The 21,722-nt window shown below is 35.8% G+C and overlaps 1 protein-coding gene across 1 annotated transcript in view; it reads left to right on the top strand.

Annotated features, from left to right (window-relative positions):
- Window positions 1-21,722, top strand: part of LOC135211444 (uncharacterized) — a 161,621-nt gene that overhangs the window by 50,009 nt on the left and 89,890 nt on the right. The window contains exon 5 of the mRNA XM_064244752.1: window positions 12,630-12,743. Within this exon, the coding sequence (XP_064100822.1) occupies window positions 12,630-12,743 (114 nt within the window). The remainder of the gene's footprint in view (window positions 1-12,629; window positions 12,744-21,722) is intronic.

Here is a 21,722-nt window from a genome sequence, read left to right as displayed (position 1 = left end):
CTTATATACTTGCAGAAGCAATGAGGAACTCATTCCTTCACTGTATATCAGACAGCAAAGGACCTGCTTCTCTGGGCAGAATGGAACCAAGTAACCCTCCTCACTCTTGTTTGTTCAGAGAAGGATGAACATCCTTGCAGATGAATTAAGCCAAAGAAATCAGGTCCTGACGATTGAGTGGATGTTGAATTATGAAGTCTGTGATGCCCTATGGAGATTTTTGGGGAGGGAAACAGTCAGTGGACCTGTTTGTGACAATGAAAAATCACTGCCAGTCCAGATTTTGTTCTCACATGGGCAGCAGATGCAATGTTGTTAGAGTGGTCAAGACTGGATACGTGTGTTCCCTCTGTTTGCAGTGATCAGGGAGGTGATCAACAAGTTTGCAACTCAAGAAAATGTCTCCATGACACTAGTAGCTCCATTCTGGCCAAGGTAGGAATGGTTGCCCGACTTGCTTCGGGTGCTTCCCAAGGCTCCTGCCACAAAAGCAGTCTCTACTCAGACAGCCGCACTTCAACAGATTCCACAAAGGGTTGTCCGCTTCAGCCTGTCAGGAAGCTTGTCAGAGCGAAAGGCTTTTCAAAGCAAGCTTCAAAAGCCATTGCTGAATGTAGACAGCCTTAAACTACTTGCAAGCCGTTGATGTACCTAATTTTGCTTGAAAATAATTCTCGGATGTTTCTGCATTTGATCATAAAGTAATTGGGGTACAGTATGTTATTTTTTTTTATGCATTAACTTTTGCAATTCATGAATTGTTTTCTGACCATAGGCTTCTGGCATGTGCTGATTATGGTTTTACCTTAAAGTGTTGAGGCAGAAAGTAGTAAGGAGAGAATTGGGTGTTTTTGTTTACTGCTCGAGTAGGCATTCTCGTTAGTTGAGTTTCGGCTCACGCTATAAGCTACTAGCTTTCTGGCTTTGATCTGGGCGCCAGCAACACCTGCTCAGTTCTCTAATAGCCTCTTGACATTTGTTCCTGCACCTGGCTCACTTGATTCTTTGCCAGTTTTGGTTAATAGATGTTAACTTTGGAATAGTGATGTGTAGTGTAGTGGAGGAGGTGGCTATTCATCCCTCGATTCTCCTAGATGGAAGGTCCTTGTCAGACTCCCCAGCACCTGGGAGGAGGCAAACTGGAAGTCTACGGGAGGTCGGGGTGTTACACACAAATAGTTTCCCCCCTCAGTTGAACCTGTTACTGGTCTCGGGTATCGGCAGACAGCCACTGAAGTGGCGTCTTACTGGATGTGTAGTGAGGAAGGAACTCTCTGGCCCTATCGGATCTCCTAAAACCAGTCCCAGTCAGACTTCCCTTAACCTGGGAGGAGACATACTGTTGAAAAGGCATCCATAGGGATGTGCATTCTTGTCTTGTAATTGGATCCCAGTGTTTTTGGTATCCAAGCACCCAGTGGATCCGAGTGCCCAGTGACTCCAAGATACTTGTCATACATTTGGTGTTTCTATTTCTTGCTTTTATCTCTCTCGCTCTCAGCAAAAGAATTGATAGACAAACATAATTGCACAGTCCTCTCTTTCTCTCTTCTCTGGAGAAATATATGTATTTATGGGAGGGGGAAAAAGTTGCCTACAGACGTTCATTTCAATCTATTGAAACCGTAAGGAGTTATTTCTCTCTCTCTCTCTCTCTCTCTCTCTTGTATTTTAATGAAAATATACAGTAATTTGTGAATACACAGTGTTGCACATGAAAAAAGTAAATTAGTGATAATTTTAGAGATACGGCCCTAAGAAAAATTGCAAATTAGTGAAATTTTCCCTGTGGACATGTTTTCAAGAACGTCGTTCCGGCTTACGACGATTTTTGGGTTACAACGCGTCTTAAGAACGGAACCCCCATCGTAACCCGGGAACTGCCTGTATACAGTTGTATAAAAGAAATTATAAAATTGTATCCCATATTAGACTTTCAAGCATACTAAGAGTAAAGAATGCTTGCATGCCAAATGTCTCATTGTTTTGATTAAAATATTTGACTTGGTAGAAAATTCTCAAGTGGAATATTTAAAAAAATATATTTATTTTCAAGTTAATATAAAAAACGTATTTGATTTCACACATTTTCTTTTCATTACTAAGAATTATTTTCATAAAAAAGGAGATATGGAATAATTTTTACTGTCTTGAAGTTGTAAACAATATGTGGTGCCACCCTGTTGGCTGTGCAATGAACTAATGGCAACTGAATCAAGCCAAACCACGGGGGGTCCCAGACCATAGAATGCTGGTTTTAAGATGTTTAAATGTATAATTTTTCTTTACAAAGTATATTAAAGCCTTATTTATTGTTTTAGCCATAGATTCCAAGGTTTTCAAAACCGAGGCTAGGCCAGATTGCCGATAATCTGAATAGACTTTCTCTTAGCCACCATTCAGCAATATTTTTATTTTCATTTTATTCATTTTATGTTTTTTTCCTTCCATATTGCCGTTGTAACTGAGTTGTCATAAAACGAGCACAAGTGGCCCGCAGTTAATGGCGTATTCGGTTAGCGGAGAATCGGTATTTTAAGGTATTTCTACAGCACAATTTTTGGTTGACCCTCTTACGCCGACTGGACGTATTTTACGTCGACATTTTTTGTCTCCCGTGTGCCGACTGGACGTATTTTACGTCTACTTACAAAAGTTTTTTTTAAAATTCGCGGAAAAATACTTATAGGCCTACCAGCCTAAAACTTTTGAATCCCGTGCCTTGGGGGATGCTGGGAGTTCACGGATCAAGGTGTTGTTTTGTTTACAATCGTTACGCAGGCGCGCAAGCGCGAATTTCTTTCTTGCCGCACTAAAAAGTATCTGTGACACATCTCGGAAATTATTTCGTCACTTTGACATAATTTTTGTACCATTGTAAATTAGCCGTTACATGAATTATTATATATGAAAATGTGCGCATTTTTATGTAGAATACAACAATAAAATACTCATGATTGTAACTTTTATCAGTTTTGAGATATTTTCATATAAATAACGATAATTGCCAAAATTTCAACCTTCGGTCAACTTTGACTCTACCGAAATGGTCAAAAAACGCCATTGTAAGCTAAAACGCTTATATTCTAGTAATATTTAAGCATTTACCTTCATTTTGCAACAAATTGGAAGTCTCTAGCACAATATTTCGATTTATGGTGAATTTATGAAAAAAAATAACTTTCTTTACGTCCGCGCGGTAACTCTTCCGAAAAAATCATACGTGCGATTGTGGTAATGTTTGCACCATTTTAAATTAGCCGTTACATAAAGTTTTATATGTGAAAATGTGCGCAATTTCATGTAGAATATAATTAAAAATAATTGAAGGTTGTAGCTTTTCTCATTTTCGAAATATTTGCATATAAATCACGATAAATAGAAAAAAAAACCACGTTCGGTCAACTTTGACTCTACCGAAATGGTCGAATAACGCAATTGTAAGCTAAAACTCTTACAGTCTAGTAATATTCAGTCATTTATCTTCATCTTGAAACAAATTCGAAGTCTCTAGCAAATATTTAGATTTATGGTGAATTTAAAAAAAAATCTTTCCTTCCCTCCGCGCGCGGATTCTCTGCGAGAAATCTCCGAATTACAGTCTAGTAATATTCAGTCATTTATCTTCATCTTGAAACAAATTCGAAGTCTCTAGCACAATATTTAGATTTATGGTGAATTTAAAAAAAATCTTTCCTTCCCTCCGCGCGCGGATTCTCTGCCACAAATCTCCGAAATGCGTACGTACCATTCTTGGAATATTTGCTCCGTTTCATATTAGGCATTTCATAGAGTTTTATATATGAAAATGTGCGCAATTTCATGTAGAATAAAACTAAAAATATTTGAAGGTTGTAGATTTTCTTATTTCCGAAATAATTGCATAAAAAAAATATATATAAAAAAAAATTCGACATTCGGTCAACTTTAACTCGTCAGATATGGTAAAAAACTGCAATTGTAAGCTAATACTCTTACAGTATAGTAATATTCAATCATTTGTCTTCATTTTGAAAGAAATTGGAAGTCTCTAGGACAATATTTAGATTTATGGTGAATTTTTGAAAAAAATATTTATGTCCGCGCGTTACGAATTCATGCATTATTTTGTGATAATATTTTCTCTGTGTTGCTTTTATCATTTTACAATGTGTTATATACCAAAAAGATCACACTTTAGTTTCCATTACAATGAAAAAAAAATTAACTTGTTACCTTTAACCGTTTTGCGCACAGCGCGATTTGAATACAATTATATATGAAATTTCGTTTTTGTGCTATCATATATCGCATTATTTATATATGGTAATGATAATTTTTTCATTTCTGATGGTTGCATACTAAACTTCAGCCAATGACAAAAAAAGGAGCCAAAAATAAACTCTTAATCTTGAAAACTAAGCACGCTGTGATTTTTTGAAAACACCTTCGGCACACGGGAGACAATTTTTTTTTTTACCGCTTCGGAGTAAGAGGGTTAACCGTTACATGAAGTATTATATATGAAAATGTGCAAATTTTTATGTAAATTACAACAATAGAATACTCATGATTGTAGCTTTTATCAGTTTTGAGATATTTTCATATGAATAACGATAATTGCCAAAATTTCAACCTTAGGTCAACTTTGACTACCGAAATGGTCGAAAAACGCAATTGTAAGCTAAAACTCTTATATTCTAGTAATATTCAATCATTTAACTTAATTTTGCAACTAATTAGAAGTCTCTAGCACAATATTTCGATTTATGGTGAATTTATGAAAAAACTTTTTCCTTACGTCCGCTCGGCAACTCTTCCGAAAAAAATCATACGTGCGATTGTGGTAATGTTTGCACCATTTTAAAATTAGCCATTATATAATGTTTTATATTTGGAAATGTGCGCAATTTCATGCACATTACAACTAAAAACAACCCATGGTTGTAGCTTTTATCAGTTTTGAGATATTTCATATAATAACGATAATTGCCGCCAAAAATTTCAACCTTCGGTCAACTTTGACTACCAAAATGGTCGAAAAACGCAATTGTAAGCTAAAACGCTTATATTCTAGTAATATTCAAGCATTTAACTTCATTTTGCAACAAATTGGAAATCTCTAGCACAATATTTCGATTTATGGTGAATTTATGAATAAAATAACATTTTCTTTATGTCCGCGTGGTAACTTCCGAAAAAATCATACGTGCGATTGTGGTAATGTTTGCACCATTTTAAATTAGCCGTTACATAAATTTTATATATGAAAATGTGCGCAATTTCATGTAGAATACAACAAAAAATAATTGAAGGATGCAGCTTTTCTCATTTTCGAAATATTTGCATATAAATCATGATAAATAGAAAAAAACTACATTCGGTCAACTTTGATCTACCGAAATGGTCAAAAAATGCAATTGTAAGCTAAAACTCTTACAGTCTAGTAATATTCAGTCATTTATCTTCATCTTGAAACAAATTCGAAGTCTCTAGCAAAATATTTAGATTTATGGTGAATTTAAAAAAAAATCTTTCCTTCCCTCCGCGCGCGGATTCTCCGCCACAAATCTCCGAAATGCGTACATCCCATTCTCGGAATATTTGCTCTGTTTCATATTAGGCATTTCATAGAGTTTTATATATGAAAATGTGCGCAATTTAATGTAAAATAAAACGGAAAATATTTGAAGGTTGTAGCTTTTCTTATTTCCGAAATAATTGCATAAAAAAAATATATATATAAAAAAATTTGACATTCGGTCAACTTTAACTCGTCAGATATGGTAAAAAACTGCAATTGTAAGCTAATACTCTTACAGTATAGTAATATTCAGTCATTTGTCTTCATTTTGAAAGAAATTGGAAGTCTCTAGGACAATATTTAGATTTATGGTGAATTTTTGAAAAAAATATTTGTTTACGTCCGTGCCTTACGAATTCATGCATTATTTTGTGATAATATTTTCTCTCTGTTGCTTTTATCGTTTTACAATGTGTTATATACCAAAATGATTGCAATTTAGTGTACATTACAACGAAAAAAAAAGTAACTTGTTACCTTTAACCGTTTTGCGCACAGCGCGATTTGAATACAATTATATATGAAATTTCGTTTTTGTGCTATTTTATATCGCATTATTTATATATGATAATGATAATTTTTATAATTTCTGATGGTTGCATACTAAACTTCAGGCAATGACAAAAAAGGAGCCAAAAATGAACTCTTTATCTTGAAAACTAAGCACGCTGTGATTTTTTGAAAAAAATATATTTTCCGCTTCCGCGCTCACTCCGAAACCCCTCCGGCACACGGGAGACAATTTTTTATTTACTGCTCCGGCGTAAGAGGGTTAATAGCACCACTAGCACCGTTATGTCTGGAATACATACATTTATAGAAATAACCGTTCAGACCATAAAGGTTATGCAAATGATATTAAAAAATTTTATTGAGAGTTATTACATAGCTGTTAGGGTAAATTATATGCCCCTGATGCTGTTCTATGCCGAGAATATCGAGTCAAGTAAGTAAATTTAGCTATGGATGTGTCGATTTATGTTTAAAATGTGATTAAAAATGTTTTACGTATAGGGTATTTTTATTTCTGCACATAAATATGATACAAAGGCAGCTTTTAAAACTGCCCTCCAGTTATCAAAGAGGACGTTTTTTCATGTTCGTTCTTGTGAGCCGCTGCCTGCCACTCTTCCAAAAATAGAGTTGAAAAATTGCAAATTTAGTGATCGATGTGTCAATTTTATAAAGGTTCTTGCTTTTATGTTTAAAATGTGTATGAAAATATATTACGTATAGGGTGTATTTATTTTTGTATATAAATATGATACAAATTAAGGCAGCTTTTGTAATTGTCCTCCACGTTATCAGAGGATATTTTTTCATGTTTGTTCTTGTCCGCCACTTCTGAAAAATGCATTTACCAAGACATTACGTGGTTATATTTTATTAGTGTGGGAGCTATTATAACTCATTTTGTTAATGATACTTCAGCTTTTTGTTGTAAGTTTTCATGCTTTTATGCTTAAAATGTGTATGAAAAATGTATTACAGGGTATTTTTTTATTTTTGTACGTAAATATGATACAGTGGTAGTACGCATGTCCATATATAGTTTTTGTAACAGCCCTTCACATGATGAAGACAATATGTTGTTCAGTTGCCCCCGAATAATAATTTTTTTTTTTTAAGACAGCCTCACGTATACATTCGATTTTGCAACACTGCAATTTGTCTGTTTCATGGGATAGAAGTGCAAGATATAATTGTGCAACTCTGTCGATTTTTTGCTTTGTTATGCTAGCAAAAAATTGAGGTACAGTAGTACCTCTGGTTACAAAATTAATCCGTTCCAAAGCAGCCTTCATAACCTGATTTTTTCGTATCCAGAACTACATTTTACATAAATTGTCTAATTCGTTCCAAGCCCTACAAAAACACCACAGTAAATTTTATATTAAAGCTAAATTGACCAATAAAAAATGAAATACAACAATTTGGACCATTCAGTACCTAACATAACCATGACTGTACCTGTAAATAAAGTGTATTAGTGTACAGGATACAAGAAATACAGTATGTACATGTATGTACGTATGTAGTAAAATGTGGAACCTTACCTTTTGAGTGAGGCGATGTCCAAAAGTGGCGACAGAGGAGTAGGACAAATGGCAGAAAACATGAACTTAACTTTACGAAACAAATAAAAAAATGGCAGAAAACATTAACACTTCTTGATTATCTCCATCTTCGTCTCCATAGAAAGCATCCTCTTCTTTCCGTGAACTTCAGCAACATTCTTTGGACCAAATGGCTAATAACGTAAGTAATTAAGTTCACACAACACGATAAAGTAACTTACAGTACAACGAAAGCGAAATCACTAACACGAATTTACGTTAACAAACAAAATATATGTGAACAAATGAATTCCAGGTGTTTACGATAACGCTATTACAAATAAATGGTCAAGAAACGCCTTTACATAGAGGCATGATGGGGCAGATGCTGACCAATAGGAGAGCGGGATCTTATGGCGGTGACTAGCATCAGGAACCAATGGGAGAGCAGGAGGATGGTGGCTAGTCTACTCAGTTGGCGGTGCGCAAGTTTTAAATTGTTCTCGGCGGCCCAGGCGAATCTCGGACTTTACCCTTTCACAACCTCAATTATTTTCGTACACAGAAGCAAAAAAATCTGTCTCTGCTTTTGTAATCTGGATTTTTCGTACGTATGGACTTTCGTATGTAGAGGTTCAACTGTACTTCTTCGGTTACCAATTATTTTATTGTATCATTACATTTGTTATTATACAGTAGAGCCCTGGACCTAGATGTTAATTCGTTCCAGAAGAAGTGACGAGATGCGATTTTGTGGAGATCTGAATGAATTTTTCCCATAAATAACTGAAAATGGATTAATCCGTTCTTGACCACCAGTTATTACCCTAACCTTGACTTTTTATATAAAATGTTACTCATAAATACATATAAATTACAATTAAATAAGTTCGGTGTTAAATAACATACTATTCAATGCACTTTTTTCATTTTTAAATATATACTGTAGTAAAATAGCTGCCCTACATACGGCCATAATACAGTTGACAGCGTCATAGGCTAGGTTAGGTGTAGTATAAGGACAACGCTTTTTCCCTATTTTCATTGTATCCAATCATCAAGTCGCGTTGTTCTTACTTCCATCCAATAGTGTTTTCCGCGGTCTTTCCACTGATGTATAACACATGCAATTCCGTCATTTGTACGCCTTATTATCTTTAATTGTATGTTTGTAAGAAAACATAAATCTACTGTCTCAGAGTCATTTCTGCTCTCGGTGTGAGTCTGTACTACTTATCCGTCTGCACCTGTCTATGTCAACCCAGTTCATCTGTAAGTAAATCATCAGTACCCAGCTACCTGTCTTAATCTCTGGTCCTCACAGTAGTATGTAAATTAAGGGGTAAGCATAATTATTGTTGCTAATAAGTTAAACATTGAATATCAAGCCTAATTCTCAGCTAGTGGCCGTGAGCAGATGTAAATAGACGTAAACAAATAATACAGTCTACTGGATCCTGTATACAAAATCACTTTAAAATATCTTTCAATAAGTGTTATGATTTTAGAATTTTTTCTCTCAAATTATTGTTGTAAAATAGGGGCACTTTTCATAGCCGCTGTATGCTTGATAGTGTGATATCGGACATCATTATCGGTGGAGTTAATACTCATTGAAAGTAGATCCTCATAAATGTATGCCTTTAAAATTGGAAAGAATCCCAATATTAAGGATAACTGGGGGCTGTCGATATCGACATTTTTTGTCTCTCGGGTGCCAACTGGACGTATTTTATGTCGACTTACAAAAGTTTTTAAAAAAATTTGCGGAAAAATACTTATAGGCCTACCAGCCGAAAACTCTTGAATCACGCGCCTTGGGGGATGCTGGGAGTTCACGGATCAAAGTGTTGTTTTGTTTACAATCGTTATGCAGGCGCGCAGGCAAATTGCCACACTAAGCTAAAACACTTATATTTTTAGTAATATTCAATCATTTACCTTCATTTTGCAACAAATTGGAAGTCTAGCACAATATTTCGATTTATGGCGAATTTATGAAAAAATATAACATTTTCCTTACGTCCGAAAAAATCATACGTGCGATTGTGGTAATGTTTGCACCATTTTAAATTAGCCGTTACATAAAGTTTTATATATGAAAATGTGCGCAATTTTATGTAGAATACAACTAAAAATAATTGAAGGTTGTAGCTTTTCTCATTTTTGAAATATTTGCATATAAATCTTGATAAATAGAAAAAAAACTACGTTTGGTCAACTTTGACTCCTACCGAAATGGTCGAAAAAATCAGTTGTAAGCTAAAACTCTTACAGTCTAGTAATATTCTGTCATTTATCTTCATCTTGAAACAAATTCGAAGTCTCTAGCACAATATTTAGATTTATGGTGAATTTAAAATAAAAAAAAAAAAAAAAAAAAAAACTTTCCTTCCCTCCGCGCGCGGATTCTCCGCCGCAAATCTCCGAAATGCGTACGTTGCATTCTTGGAGTATTTGCTCCGTTTCATATTAGGCATTTCATAGAGTTTTATATATGAAAATGTGCGCAATTTCATGTAGAATAAAAGGAAAAATATTTGAAGGTTGTAGCTTTTCTAACTTCCTAAATAATTGCATATAAAAAGATATATAAATAAAATAGACATTCTGTCAACTTTAACTCGTCAGATATGGTCGAAAACTGCAATTGTAAGCTAATACTCTTACAGTATAGTAATATTCAATCATTTGTCTTCATTTTGAAAGAGATTGTAAGTCTCTAGGACAATATTTAGATTTATGGTGAATTTTTGAAAAAAATATTTGTTTACGTCCGCGCGTTACGAATTCATGCATCATTTTGTGATAATATTTTCTCTGTGTTGCTTTTATAGTTTTACAATGTGTTATGTACCAAAATGATCGCAATTTAGTGTACATTACAACGGAAAAAAAAATTAACTCCTTACCTTTAATCGTTTTGTGCATAGAGCGATTTGAATACTATTATATATGAAATTTTGTTTTCGCACTATCATATATCGCATTATTTATGTATGATAGAGAATTTTTTCATTTCTGATGGTTGCATACTAAACTTCAGGCAATGACAAAAAAAGGAGCCAAAAATGAACTCTTAATCTTGAAAACTAAGCACGCTGTGATTTTTTGAAAAAAATATTTTTCCCGCTTCCGTGCTCACTCCGAGACCCCCCAGGCACACGGAAGACGATTTTTAATATACCCCTTCAGCGTTTAAGGGTTAATAACGTAGCTGCAATTCTTAAACCCATCTTTCTTTTGTAAATTAATTTCCATTTGGCATCTTAAGACTGGTCATATCAGTAAAATGAAATCATCTGATATTTTTCAAATGTAAACAAAATCAGAATGCACATGTCAGATCGCTCTGTTTGTAATATAATTCGATAATATGGTAATAATATATACAATATGATTAGATACAGTAAAACAAGGGTTTTATTAAAATGAACATTATTCTCTGTATACAAATATTATTGACTTTGCTCTACAAGTATTATCGACTTTTGCTAATGGATGTGTGTCTGTGTTAACAACCTAACCCAGGCAACCCTCTCTCTCTCTCTCTCTCTCTCTCTCTCTCTCTCTCTCTCTCTCTCTCTCTCTCTCTCTCTCATTCCCGATTTTTTAAATTACGGATGAAGAGATCGTAAACCTGCAGTACAGACATAAGCAACACATTCGAGAAACGGCTGATTGACGTCGTTTGCTATCACTATAAGAGAAAAAAAGCATAGGCGAAATTGGTGTTCAAAACTAGCGAAATCACACTTAACGCTTATACTATCAGGTATTGAGGCACTTTTAAACCCAACTTTGTTCATTTACAAGAAAGTATCTAAATTACATATCTACCTGCCAAGTGTAATGGCAATGAAGATATCGATAGCTCAATCAGCCAATATCGAATGCAAATGGCTTATGATAATGCTTTTTCGAATTATCATTTTCTCCAGAAAATATTTATGTTTAGGCTTATAGACCTTTTCGGTTTTTAGAATAATAGATAGAGATCCTACTCCGGTAACAAAGTAAGAATTCGCTCATCCTAACGTCTAATTATGGTAATTACGGTAATTGCTGTAATTAGTAGTTGTGTTTACAGTATCAAAAGTTGTATCACTAGTGGTACACTTGAATAACCTGGTTTTTACCATTGATTTTAGGTTACAAATGTTTTCTTTAGTGTCAATAGTTGTGATTGTAGCCAACTATTGAAACAGCTATCGACACATTAAGGGTTACATTGAAAATATCACAGGATTTTAAGTTGTCACAGAATGCCTCTTAGTTTATATATTTTCAACAATCTTAAGTTCAGCTGTGATTCTTGCTGTTTTCCTCAGTTTATATGAAATCTTGAGAACGCGAGTACGGGGGGTCCACTGTATTAGCTGTACATTTTGGAATAAAAATTCCTGGATCAACTGTGAAGAGAGAAATCTAACATACAAGATTGATATTGCAAAAATGGTAATGTAATTAATGGGGCACTTATGAACCCACAATAGAGGGAAAAGAATATTTATTTACTAGATTACATCAACAAGAAGTTCTAGTTGAGTCAGGCCTATTACATCCTGTCAAAAGATGAAACTTCATAGGATAACGTGAGAAATGCAAGGGAAGGATTACAACTGACAGTGCCCAGATTGAAAGAATGCAAAGGATTAGGGAGGACCCACTGGAGGTATATGCGTACACATCAAGGGTTAGGACATATGTCAGCAGATCACCAGACTGAAAATCTTATAACAAGCACACCGAAGATGATAGTAAGATCTATTGCACCCTATGAATAGTGTAAATAGTTCTATGCATGAAAATGTACACAACAGACAGAAAATAGAAACAAAATTAATTTCTAATAGGTCTTTTCCTCCTGAGAGAATGTGACCATTGTGTTATGCTACCTTCACATTGGGGAAATATAACTTTTATTGTGATGATACTACAGTATTGTAAACTTCAGTACTGTAGGGGGGACATGGTCATTTTAATATTTTTATGTTTTCTTTTTTCAGGCGTCTTCCTATTAACTCAAATTCTGGCAAGTTGTTTATTAGAGGTGGAAGTGAACAAGGATGGGATGGAAAAGTGTCAGTAACTCTTGTTACATGTCATGGACATGTTGTTGGGTAAGTGTCTTCATTATACTGTATTTGTATTTCTATTTAGTCATATTATGTGATAATCCTTTTTTATATATTTGCCTTATTTTTCAGTTTAATTTTTTGTTGACCCTTTTGCTTATGGTTCTTATAAACAATTTAGTTTGTGGGCAGTGGCAGTGACTGAAAAACTTTTTATACCGTTTAATTGTTCAAAGCTGCATATCCTAACATTTTAAAGGTAGACCTCAGTTTTGTTTCATTTTGCAACTGATTATTTATTGTATTCAATGGCATAAAAACTCCCTCCAAAATAACTAGTATTATGCGGTCAAAATAATTATTAGAAATGAGATACAAGAAAACTTTGCACTTTCCCTAAAAAAGTTTACCAAAAAACAAAATAATAATTGTAATAAAGAATTCATTGTTTGTCCATAGCATACTCAGGTAAAGTACCTAGTTATTACAATGCAAAAAGGTATAATTATAGCTAGGAAAACATGAAAAAATTATTTGCAAAGTGGCATTGTATATTCTATAAGAAAAGTGCCAGTCACCCATGCAATACACGCTAAAAAATGTTTATACCATTTTTAGTTAAAAGGTTCATAACTGACAATTTTAGAGGTAAGCTAATAAATTTTCTTTCATTTTGCAGCAGAATGGTTGCTGTATACAATTGCATAAAATTCCCCCAAAGTAATTTATGCAAGTGTAATAATGAGTAGAGATTACGATTCGTGGAAATGTTATACTTTCCCCTGAAAAATAATTTGGCCAAAGAAAATGTACCTGGATAAATTATGTAGGTTTTATTGCATGCACTTGCAGAAAAAAGATAACTTATTTTTTATACTAGCAACTTACCAAGTATGTAATTACAAGCTATAGTTTTCCACATGGCAGCCTAAAAATTCAAAATTCGAAATAACTGTTAAACTGTCTAGTGTAGGTGACTTAAAACCCCCACCCACTTAAAGAGTGGAGCGATGAGCAAGAGATCTGAATCGCTTTTTTGCCAGGCGTCCGACCAACATTGTTCGTTCCTGCAGCCTGTCGTCATCATTTGTTCAGTGATGTAATCAGAATTTGTCATAACGTTCTTGACTACAGTAGCTCACCGAGATAACGGATTGAGACGTCTGAACTGACCCCGCTATAAAGGGAACGCTATGCAGTAAACTCTCGTTATCCGTATGTTTGATTATCGCAAATTTGGTACAACATGATAACGGTAAATTAAACTATAAATTTTGTAATTGCTAAAAATTGCTGAACAAAGCAAGTCTATAAGTTTTTTATCGTAAAAAATTGCTGAACAGCATGGTTCAAAACCTGAAAATTGCGTTCAAAACTTGAGCGTATGTTGTTAGAAAGCCCGGTAGTTCCAATAATGCTCTGCGTATTTTGTTTACGAATTATCCCGGACGAATTATTAAATGTTAAACTTAGGAGAGGTCAAGTTATAATCGCTTAACTACTTTACCTCCATATCTTTATGCCATCTTCTAAGTTAAAAAAAGTTCAAGAGAATGATGAAAGCATTGTTTAAAGTTATACCTGTTGCATAAATGTGCACAGCCATGAACAACCGAATGAGAAAAATTTTTTTTTTGCCAAGTACAACCAAATCCGATACATAACATTCATTTTGCTTGTATTTCAGCCATTGTGCGATAGTAAACAATTACTGTAGTTATGTTATAAATGATGTTATATAGAATAGGACTGATATAATTTTATAAAATAGCTTTACTTGTGAGGCCGTCAAGCTAATATACTGTTAAATTTAAACTGCAAATTGTATAAAACTTCCAAACTTTGATATGAATTCATACACAACCATAGATAAAGCTGAGAAAATTATTTTAATAAAAACTACTGGGCATGATGCAAAGAGCACATTTCGATGTTGTTTACACATTGATAAACGATAGATAATGTGAAGCTTGTTTTACGACGAAAACAGTTACAATAACGAACGGAATCATTGGATTTTTATGCAATCTATTAACCCTCTTACGCCGAAGCCCTAAAAATCAAAACCTCTCCCGTATGCCGGCGCTGGTTTGGAGTGAGCGCGGAAGCGGGAAAAATAATTTTTTCATAAAATCACAGCGTGCTTAGTTTTCAAGATTAAGAGTTTATTTTTGGCTCCTTTTTTGTCATTGCCTGAAGTTTAGTATGCAACCATCAGAAATGAAAAAAAAAAAACATCATTATTATCATACGTAAATGATGCGATATATGGTAGCAAAAAAAAAATTCATACATAATTGTATTCAAATCGCACAGTGTGAAAAACGGTTAAAGCTAACGAGTTACTTTTTTTTGTTGTATTGTACACTAAATTGCGATCATTTTGATATATAACACATTGTAAAATGGTAAAAGCAACACAAAAAATATTATCACAAAATGATGCATGAGTTCGTAACTCGCGGACTTAAGAAATTTTTTTTTTTTTTTTCAAAAATTCACCGTAAATCTAAATATTGTTCTAGAGACTTCCAATTTGTTTCAAAATGAAGACAAATGATTGAATATTACAATACTGTAAGAGTTTTAGATTAGAATTGCAGATTTTGACCATTTCGGACGAGTTAAGTAGACCGAATGTCGAAATTTTTATATATATATTTTTTTATATGCCAATATTTCAAAAATGAGAAAAGCTACAACCTTCAAATATTTTTTGTTGTATTCTTCATAAATTTGCACACATTTTCATATATGAAACTCTATAAAACGCCTAATATGAAAAGGAGCAAATATTAGAATAATGCGACGTACGCATTTCGGAGACTTGCGGCCGCGAATCGGCGCGCAGAGGGAAGGAAAAAGTTTTTTTTTTAAATTCACTATAAATCGAAATATTGTTCTAGAGACTTCAAATTTGTTTCAAAATGAAGGGAAATGACTGAATATTACTATACCATAAGAGTTTTAGCTTACAATTACATTTTTCGACCATTTCGGTTGAGTCAAACTTGACCGTACATAGTTTTTTTCCTAATTATCATATTTTGTATGCAAATATTTCAAAAATGAAAAAAGCTACAACCTTCAATTATTTTTTGTTGTATTGTTCATGAATTTGTGCACATTTTCATATATAAAACTCTATAAAAAGCCTAATATGAAAAGGAGCAAATATTAGAATAATGCGACATACGCATTTCAAAGATTTGCAGCCGCGAATCGGCGAGCGGAGGGAAGGAAGAAGTTTTTCAAAAATTCACCATAAATCGAAATATTGTTTCAAAATGAAGAGAAATGACTGAATATTACTAAACCGTAAGATATTTTTAGCTTACCAATTTAACATTTTTTGGACCATTTTCAGTTGAAGTGCATAAGTTGACCATACGTAGTTTTTTTCCCTAATTATTGTGATTTGTATGCAATTATTTCAAAAATGAAAAAAGCTACGACCTTCAATTATTTTTTGTTGTATTGTTCATGAATTTGCACACATTTTCATATATAAAACTATTAAAAGCCTAATACGAAAAGGAGCAAATATTAGGATAATGCGACGTACGCATTTCGGAGATTTGCGGCCGCGAATCGGCGCGCGGAGGGAAGGAAAAATTTTTTTTTTTTCAAAAATTCACCATAAATTTAAATATGGTTCTAGAGACTTCCAATTTGTTTCAAAATGAAGATAAATGACAAAATATTACTAGACCGTAAGAGTTTTAGCTTACAATTACGTTTTTCGACCATTTCGGTTGAGGCAAAGTTGACCATACATAGTTTTTTTTCTAATTATCGTGATTTGTATGCAAATATTTCGAAAATGAGAAAAGCTACAACCTTCAATTATTTTTTGTTGTATTGTTCATGAATTTGCGCACATTTTCATATATAAAACTCTATAAAAAGCCTAATATTAAAAGGAGCAAATATTAGGATAATGCGACGTACGCATTTCGGAGAGTTGTGGCTGCGAATCGTCGCGCGGAGGGAAGGAAAAAGTTTTTTTTTTTTAAATTCACCATAAATCGAGATATTGTTCTAGAGACTTCTAATTTGTTTCAAAAGGAAGATAAATGACTGAAGATTACTAGACTGTTATGTATTTTGCTTACCCAAAAATACCAACATAAAAAAAAGAAATATACAGGCGGTCCCCGGGTTACGACGGGTCCGGCTTACGACGTTCCGAGGTTACGACGCTTTTTCTTAAATATTCATTGAAAAATCCGCCCTGGGTTACGACGCCGACGCTTCCGATGCTCCGAGTTTACGACGCTTTTAAAAAACACATACTATGATAAGATAAGAATCCTTTATAGTTTAGCACAGTTTCTCTCTCTCTCTCTCTCTCTCTCTCTCTCTTCTCTCCTCTCTCTCTCTTCTCTCTCTCTCTCTCTCTCTTCTCTCTCTCTCTCTCTCTTTGTATTTTCCAACGAAATAATCACTATAATTCTCTCTCTCTCTCTCTCTCTCTCTCTCTCTCTCTCTCTCTCTCTCTCTCTCTCTCTCTCTCTCTCTCTCTATACTACAAAGATGTATGTTTTTTAGTATGATAAATAAATGATTTACTATTTTCAAATATTACTATTTTCAAATATTAATATTAATTTATACAGAAAAAATACCATAGTGAATTAGTAAGATTTTAGCTTATATTTAAAAAATTATGGAAGAATGAAGGAAATCCCAGTCTTCTTGAAGTAACTTCCAGTAACCTTTTTCAAGATCCAGGTACTAAAACTTTCAGCTATATATCAAGTTCTGTGACAGCCAGGAGGGGGGAGAGCTGCAGTGTTGCAATCACGTGGTCCTGACATTTTCCCCCCTCTCTCTCTCTCTCTCTCGTCTCTCTCTCTCTCTCTCTCATTTACTGAGACTCGAGATTTTTTATGTACTTCTACTATTTGTTTTTAATACTTTCAAATAATAATAATAATACTAATAATAACTGTAATTACAAAATTCATATGTGATAGTATTTTAAAGAAATACAATACGTACTAATCTATCCATGTCACTTTTAAAATTAAGGTTAACCCTTCCTCCACCCCCTCTCTCTCTCTCTCTCGTCTCTCTCTCTCTCTCTCTCTCTCTCTTTTACCGAGATAAAAGAACTTTTATGGTACTAGTATGTAAAATGTTTATTGATAATTTCAGTTATTTAATAATAATAATAATAACTAATAAAAACTTTAATTACAAAATTCATAATGGTCGTATTTTAAAGAGATGAAAATGACCTTTCCATTTCACTTGTAAGGATAATTCCTCTTTCTTACTGAGATGAGAGAATTTTTATGGTAGATGCACGTGTTTATTATATTTTCAAATAATAATAATAATAATAATAATAATAATAATAATAATAATAATAGAAGTAGTAATAATACGATAACTAATTTCAAAAGAAAATTCTTCCCTTTGTCTTTTTCTGTATCAATTTCCCCACCTCAACTCGAGTGACACTCAGCTTAACAAGCCATACAATGGTCAATGAATTTAATGGTTTTGTAATGTCTCTCAATCTCTCTCTCTCTCTCTCTCTCTCTCTCTCTCTCTCTCGCTCTCATCTCTCTCTCTCTCTCTCTCTCTCTCTCTCTCTCTCTCTCTCTCTCTCCACAAGATATCTTCCTTTTATCTCTCTCGCTCTCAGCAAAAGAATTGATAGACAGACAAACATAATTGCACAGTCCTCTCTTTCTCTTCTCTGGAGAAATATATGTATTTATGGGAGGGGGAAAAACTTGCCTACAAGAACCGTTCAATTTCAATCTATTGAAACGTAAGGAGTTATTTCCTCTCTCTCTCTCTCTTCTCTCTCTCTCTCTTGTATTTTAATGAAAATATACAGTAATTTGTGGACACACAGTGTTGCACATGAAAAAAAGTAAATTAGTGATAATTTTAGAGATACGGCCCTAAGAAAACTTGCAATTTAGTAGTGAAATTTTCCCTGTGGACATGTTTTCAAGAACGTCGTTCCGGCTTACGACAATTTTCGGGTTACGACGCGTCTTAAGAACGGAACCCCCGTTGTAACCCGGGACCGCCTATATATATATATTTATATATTATATATGATATAATATATATATATATAATATATATATATATATATATATATATATATATCATATATGAATATATATAATATAATATATAATATATATATATATATATATATATATATATTTTATTATATATGTATGTGTCATATTTAATTTATACATTTTTCCGATTCTGGTACGAATATATAAATAAAAGGAATGCAGGTGACCCTTTTCTTTTTGCATACAATGAAATATCATATTCATGCATAGATACGGAGATATAAGAACTTGAAATAATAAATAAAGAAATAAATATAAAACAAATGCAGAATACTCACTCGTAATCTTGACTCTTCGTTCTATTCTTGTTTTCTCCCTCCTCCATTGAAGAGTCTTGCATTTTTTTCCTCAACATGACGAGGTATAGGTGGAGGAGGGAGATGCACGCCCTTACGGTCGATGGGATAGGGCACAGTCCCGTGCGCCCTCCCCTGTCCGTCGCTGACTCGCACTCCAATAAAAGACCGCACTGTGGCATTTGCGGTCACACTCCCCGAACCTGCATAGAGCTATTCTGCAGGTGCAACAGAAGAACCGGGTGTCTCTCCTTCTGCCATTCATATGGCACACCCGGCACCGTTTCTGCCTGCGCCCTTCTAGGAGCTCCAGTGTGTGATCCCCTGGCAGCAGCCGACACGCAGGGACCACTACCCGACGAGAAGGGGTGCGGGTGGGGCCCTCAGCCTATTGTAGTGCCCAATGACGGTAGGGCGCTGTACACGAAACTGCCCATACACAACTCGGTCCTGTTGACGTGTCTTCTTCCGCTGTACGATCTCCTCTTGGACGGGTTTATGGCTCATCGTAATCATGGGGACGAGTCAGACACCCTTCCAACAGATGACGAAGACAGCTCCCTTCCGCCGCCACTCTGTCTCTCCTCTTGCCAGATGTTGCGGATGGCTAGCAAACCTCTTGAGGACATTCGGGGCCCCACGCACCAACCGAAGGGTACCACTGATGTGAACACCTGCTTCATACAGTTCTTGGGCCAGGGATACCGAGTTATAATAATTATCCATAAACAGGTGGTATCCCTGGTTATGGAAACGATCCACAAGCCTGAAAACAGTTTCACGCATCATGGAGAAGACCCCGGAATACACTAAGAAGTCCACGACGTATCCAGTGTTGGCCTCGGTAATAAAAAAAAAATTTTACTCCATATTTCTTCGGCTTCTTGGGGTTATACACTTTAATGCTTAGACGTCCTTTGTAAGGCATCATCCCCTCATCCAAAGAAAGGTTCTTTCCAGGAACCACAGATTTGTTCCGATACGTAATACAAACCCTCGGTCCTTTAACAATAGGAAGGTAACTAGCGGCAGCTGGGACGGTCGTAAGCTTCGAACAAGGGGAGAGAACGGTAGTTTAACTGCTTGTCCGATCGTGCGCGCGCCCGAGAGGTGAAGAATCACTTTTGCTTTCGGCCGCGGGTGTGAAGGACGTGTTCGTCATCGCTCTCTGCCCGCTTCATCGTCGTATGCTTTGTTTATATTGTGTTTTCTACTAATGGTTTGGTTTGACTTGAAAATGAAACTGTAAGTACACTGTTTTCATTTTCATTACTTAATTATGAGTCAACATGGAGCTATCGCCGTAGAGACGGCGATTTCCGCTCTTTTTCATGAATTGAACCCTTGATTATGTCTCGGTGCCGAGGGCGGGTGCGCACTCGCGCCGAGTCATGTATTTTGGGCGAAAGTGTGTAATTGAAAGATGTAAGTACTCTTTTTCATTATATTTTTGCCCTGTCGCTTCGTTGCCGGAGAGCTTGATTGCGCTCGGCAAGAGCCTCTTTATTTTGTATGAAAAGAATGCAATGAAAGTGGATTCGCAATGCAGTTTTCTTTTCATTTTCATTTATTAATTGCATCAAATTTAATTTTGGATCAATTTCCGCTCTTACCCGGGAATTAATCCTTACGATTTATTGCTGTGAAAGTGAAAATAGCAAGTGCAGTATTGTTCATTTTCATATATATTTATGATAGCATCATATTATTATGGATCAAGGTTTCCGCTCTTACCGGGAATTGATTTTTCCCTCTTTAAGTTCTATGAAGTGAATCGCAATGCAGTATTCTGTTTCATTTTCATATTACTTTTCACTGCTGTGCGGGGGTAGGGGAAGCGAAGGTCTGCCAGGAAGTCGTGGAAAGCTCTCCCGCGACTCCCTTGGTATCCGATTCTTCGTCTTCTTTCCTGCCCCCCCGCTCAGCTTCCTCGTATTTTGTTTTTGGGGGGGGGTCTTCCTTCCGTTCGGGGTGGGGCATGTCTCCCCCCCCCGTGCGTGAGGGAACCCCTCTTACTAATCTGTCTGTGCTACCGCAGGTGCTACAGCCGTGGAGACGACCTTGGACAGGTTATGGACCACTGCGGCTGCAGGGCGTGCCTAGCATCCACGATCTGCTGCAGAGTCTAGCGAGGTCTGGGGCGGTGACCTTGGAGTGGTCTCCACTACAACCTTCACGGCCGCTTATGCTGCTTCCCCCCGCTGGTCTACACTCCCCATGCTGTGTCGGTGACGCCGTCTGCCGCTTCTAGGGCCGGTCGCCGCCGTACCGAGGAGGGGTAATGCCGCCGCCGCCTGTGTTTTCTTCGTGTGCCTGCCCCAGACTTCCGCTGTTCCCAGCAGCTCGCCCCTGGACCGGCCGCCAGTACCACGCTGGCTGCCGATGATTTCTACGAGGCGATGGCTGGGCCTGCCGTACATGTCGCTGATGTGGTTCCCGCTACTGGCTTGGCTGTCCCTTCTGTGTTTACCGCTGCCGCTGTTCCTGCCGCTCCTGAGCTGGTTGCTGTTCCTGTCGCTCCTGGTTCCTGCGCCTGTCCATGCTGGTCCTGCCCATGGTGTGTCTTCCCCAGTCCCAGGTCCTTCCGGACAGGTGCAGTTTGGGCCGGTGTTTCT

Source organism: Macrobrachium nipponense, chromosome 4 (genome assembly GCF_015104395.2).
Source record: "Macrobrachium nipponense isolate FS-2020 chromosome 4, ASM1510439v2, whole genome shotgun sequence".
NCBI lineage: Eukaryota > Metazoa > Arthropoda > Malacostraca > Decapoda > Palaemonidae > Macrobrachium > Macrobrachium nipponense.
Note: the sequence above shows the minus strand (reverse complement) of the source record. Positions and strands in the feature narration are given on the sequence as shown.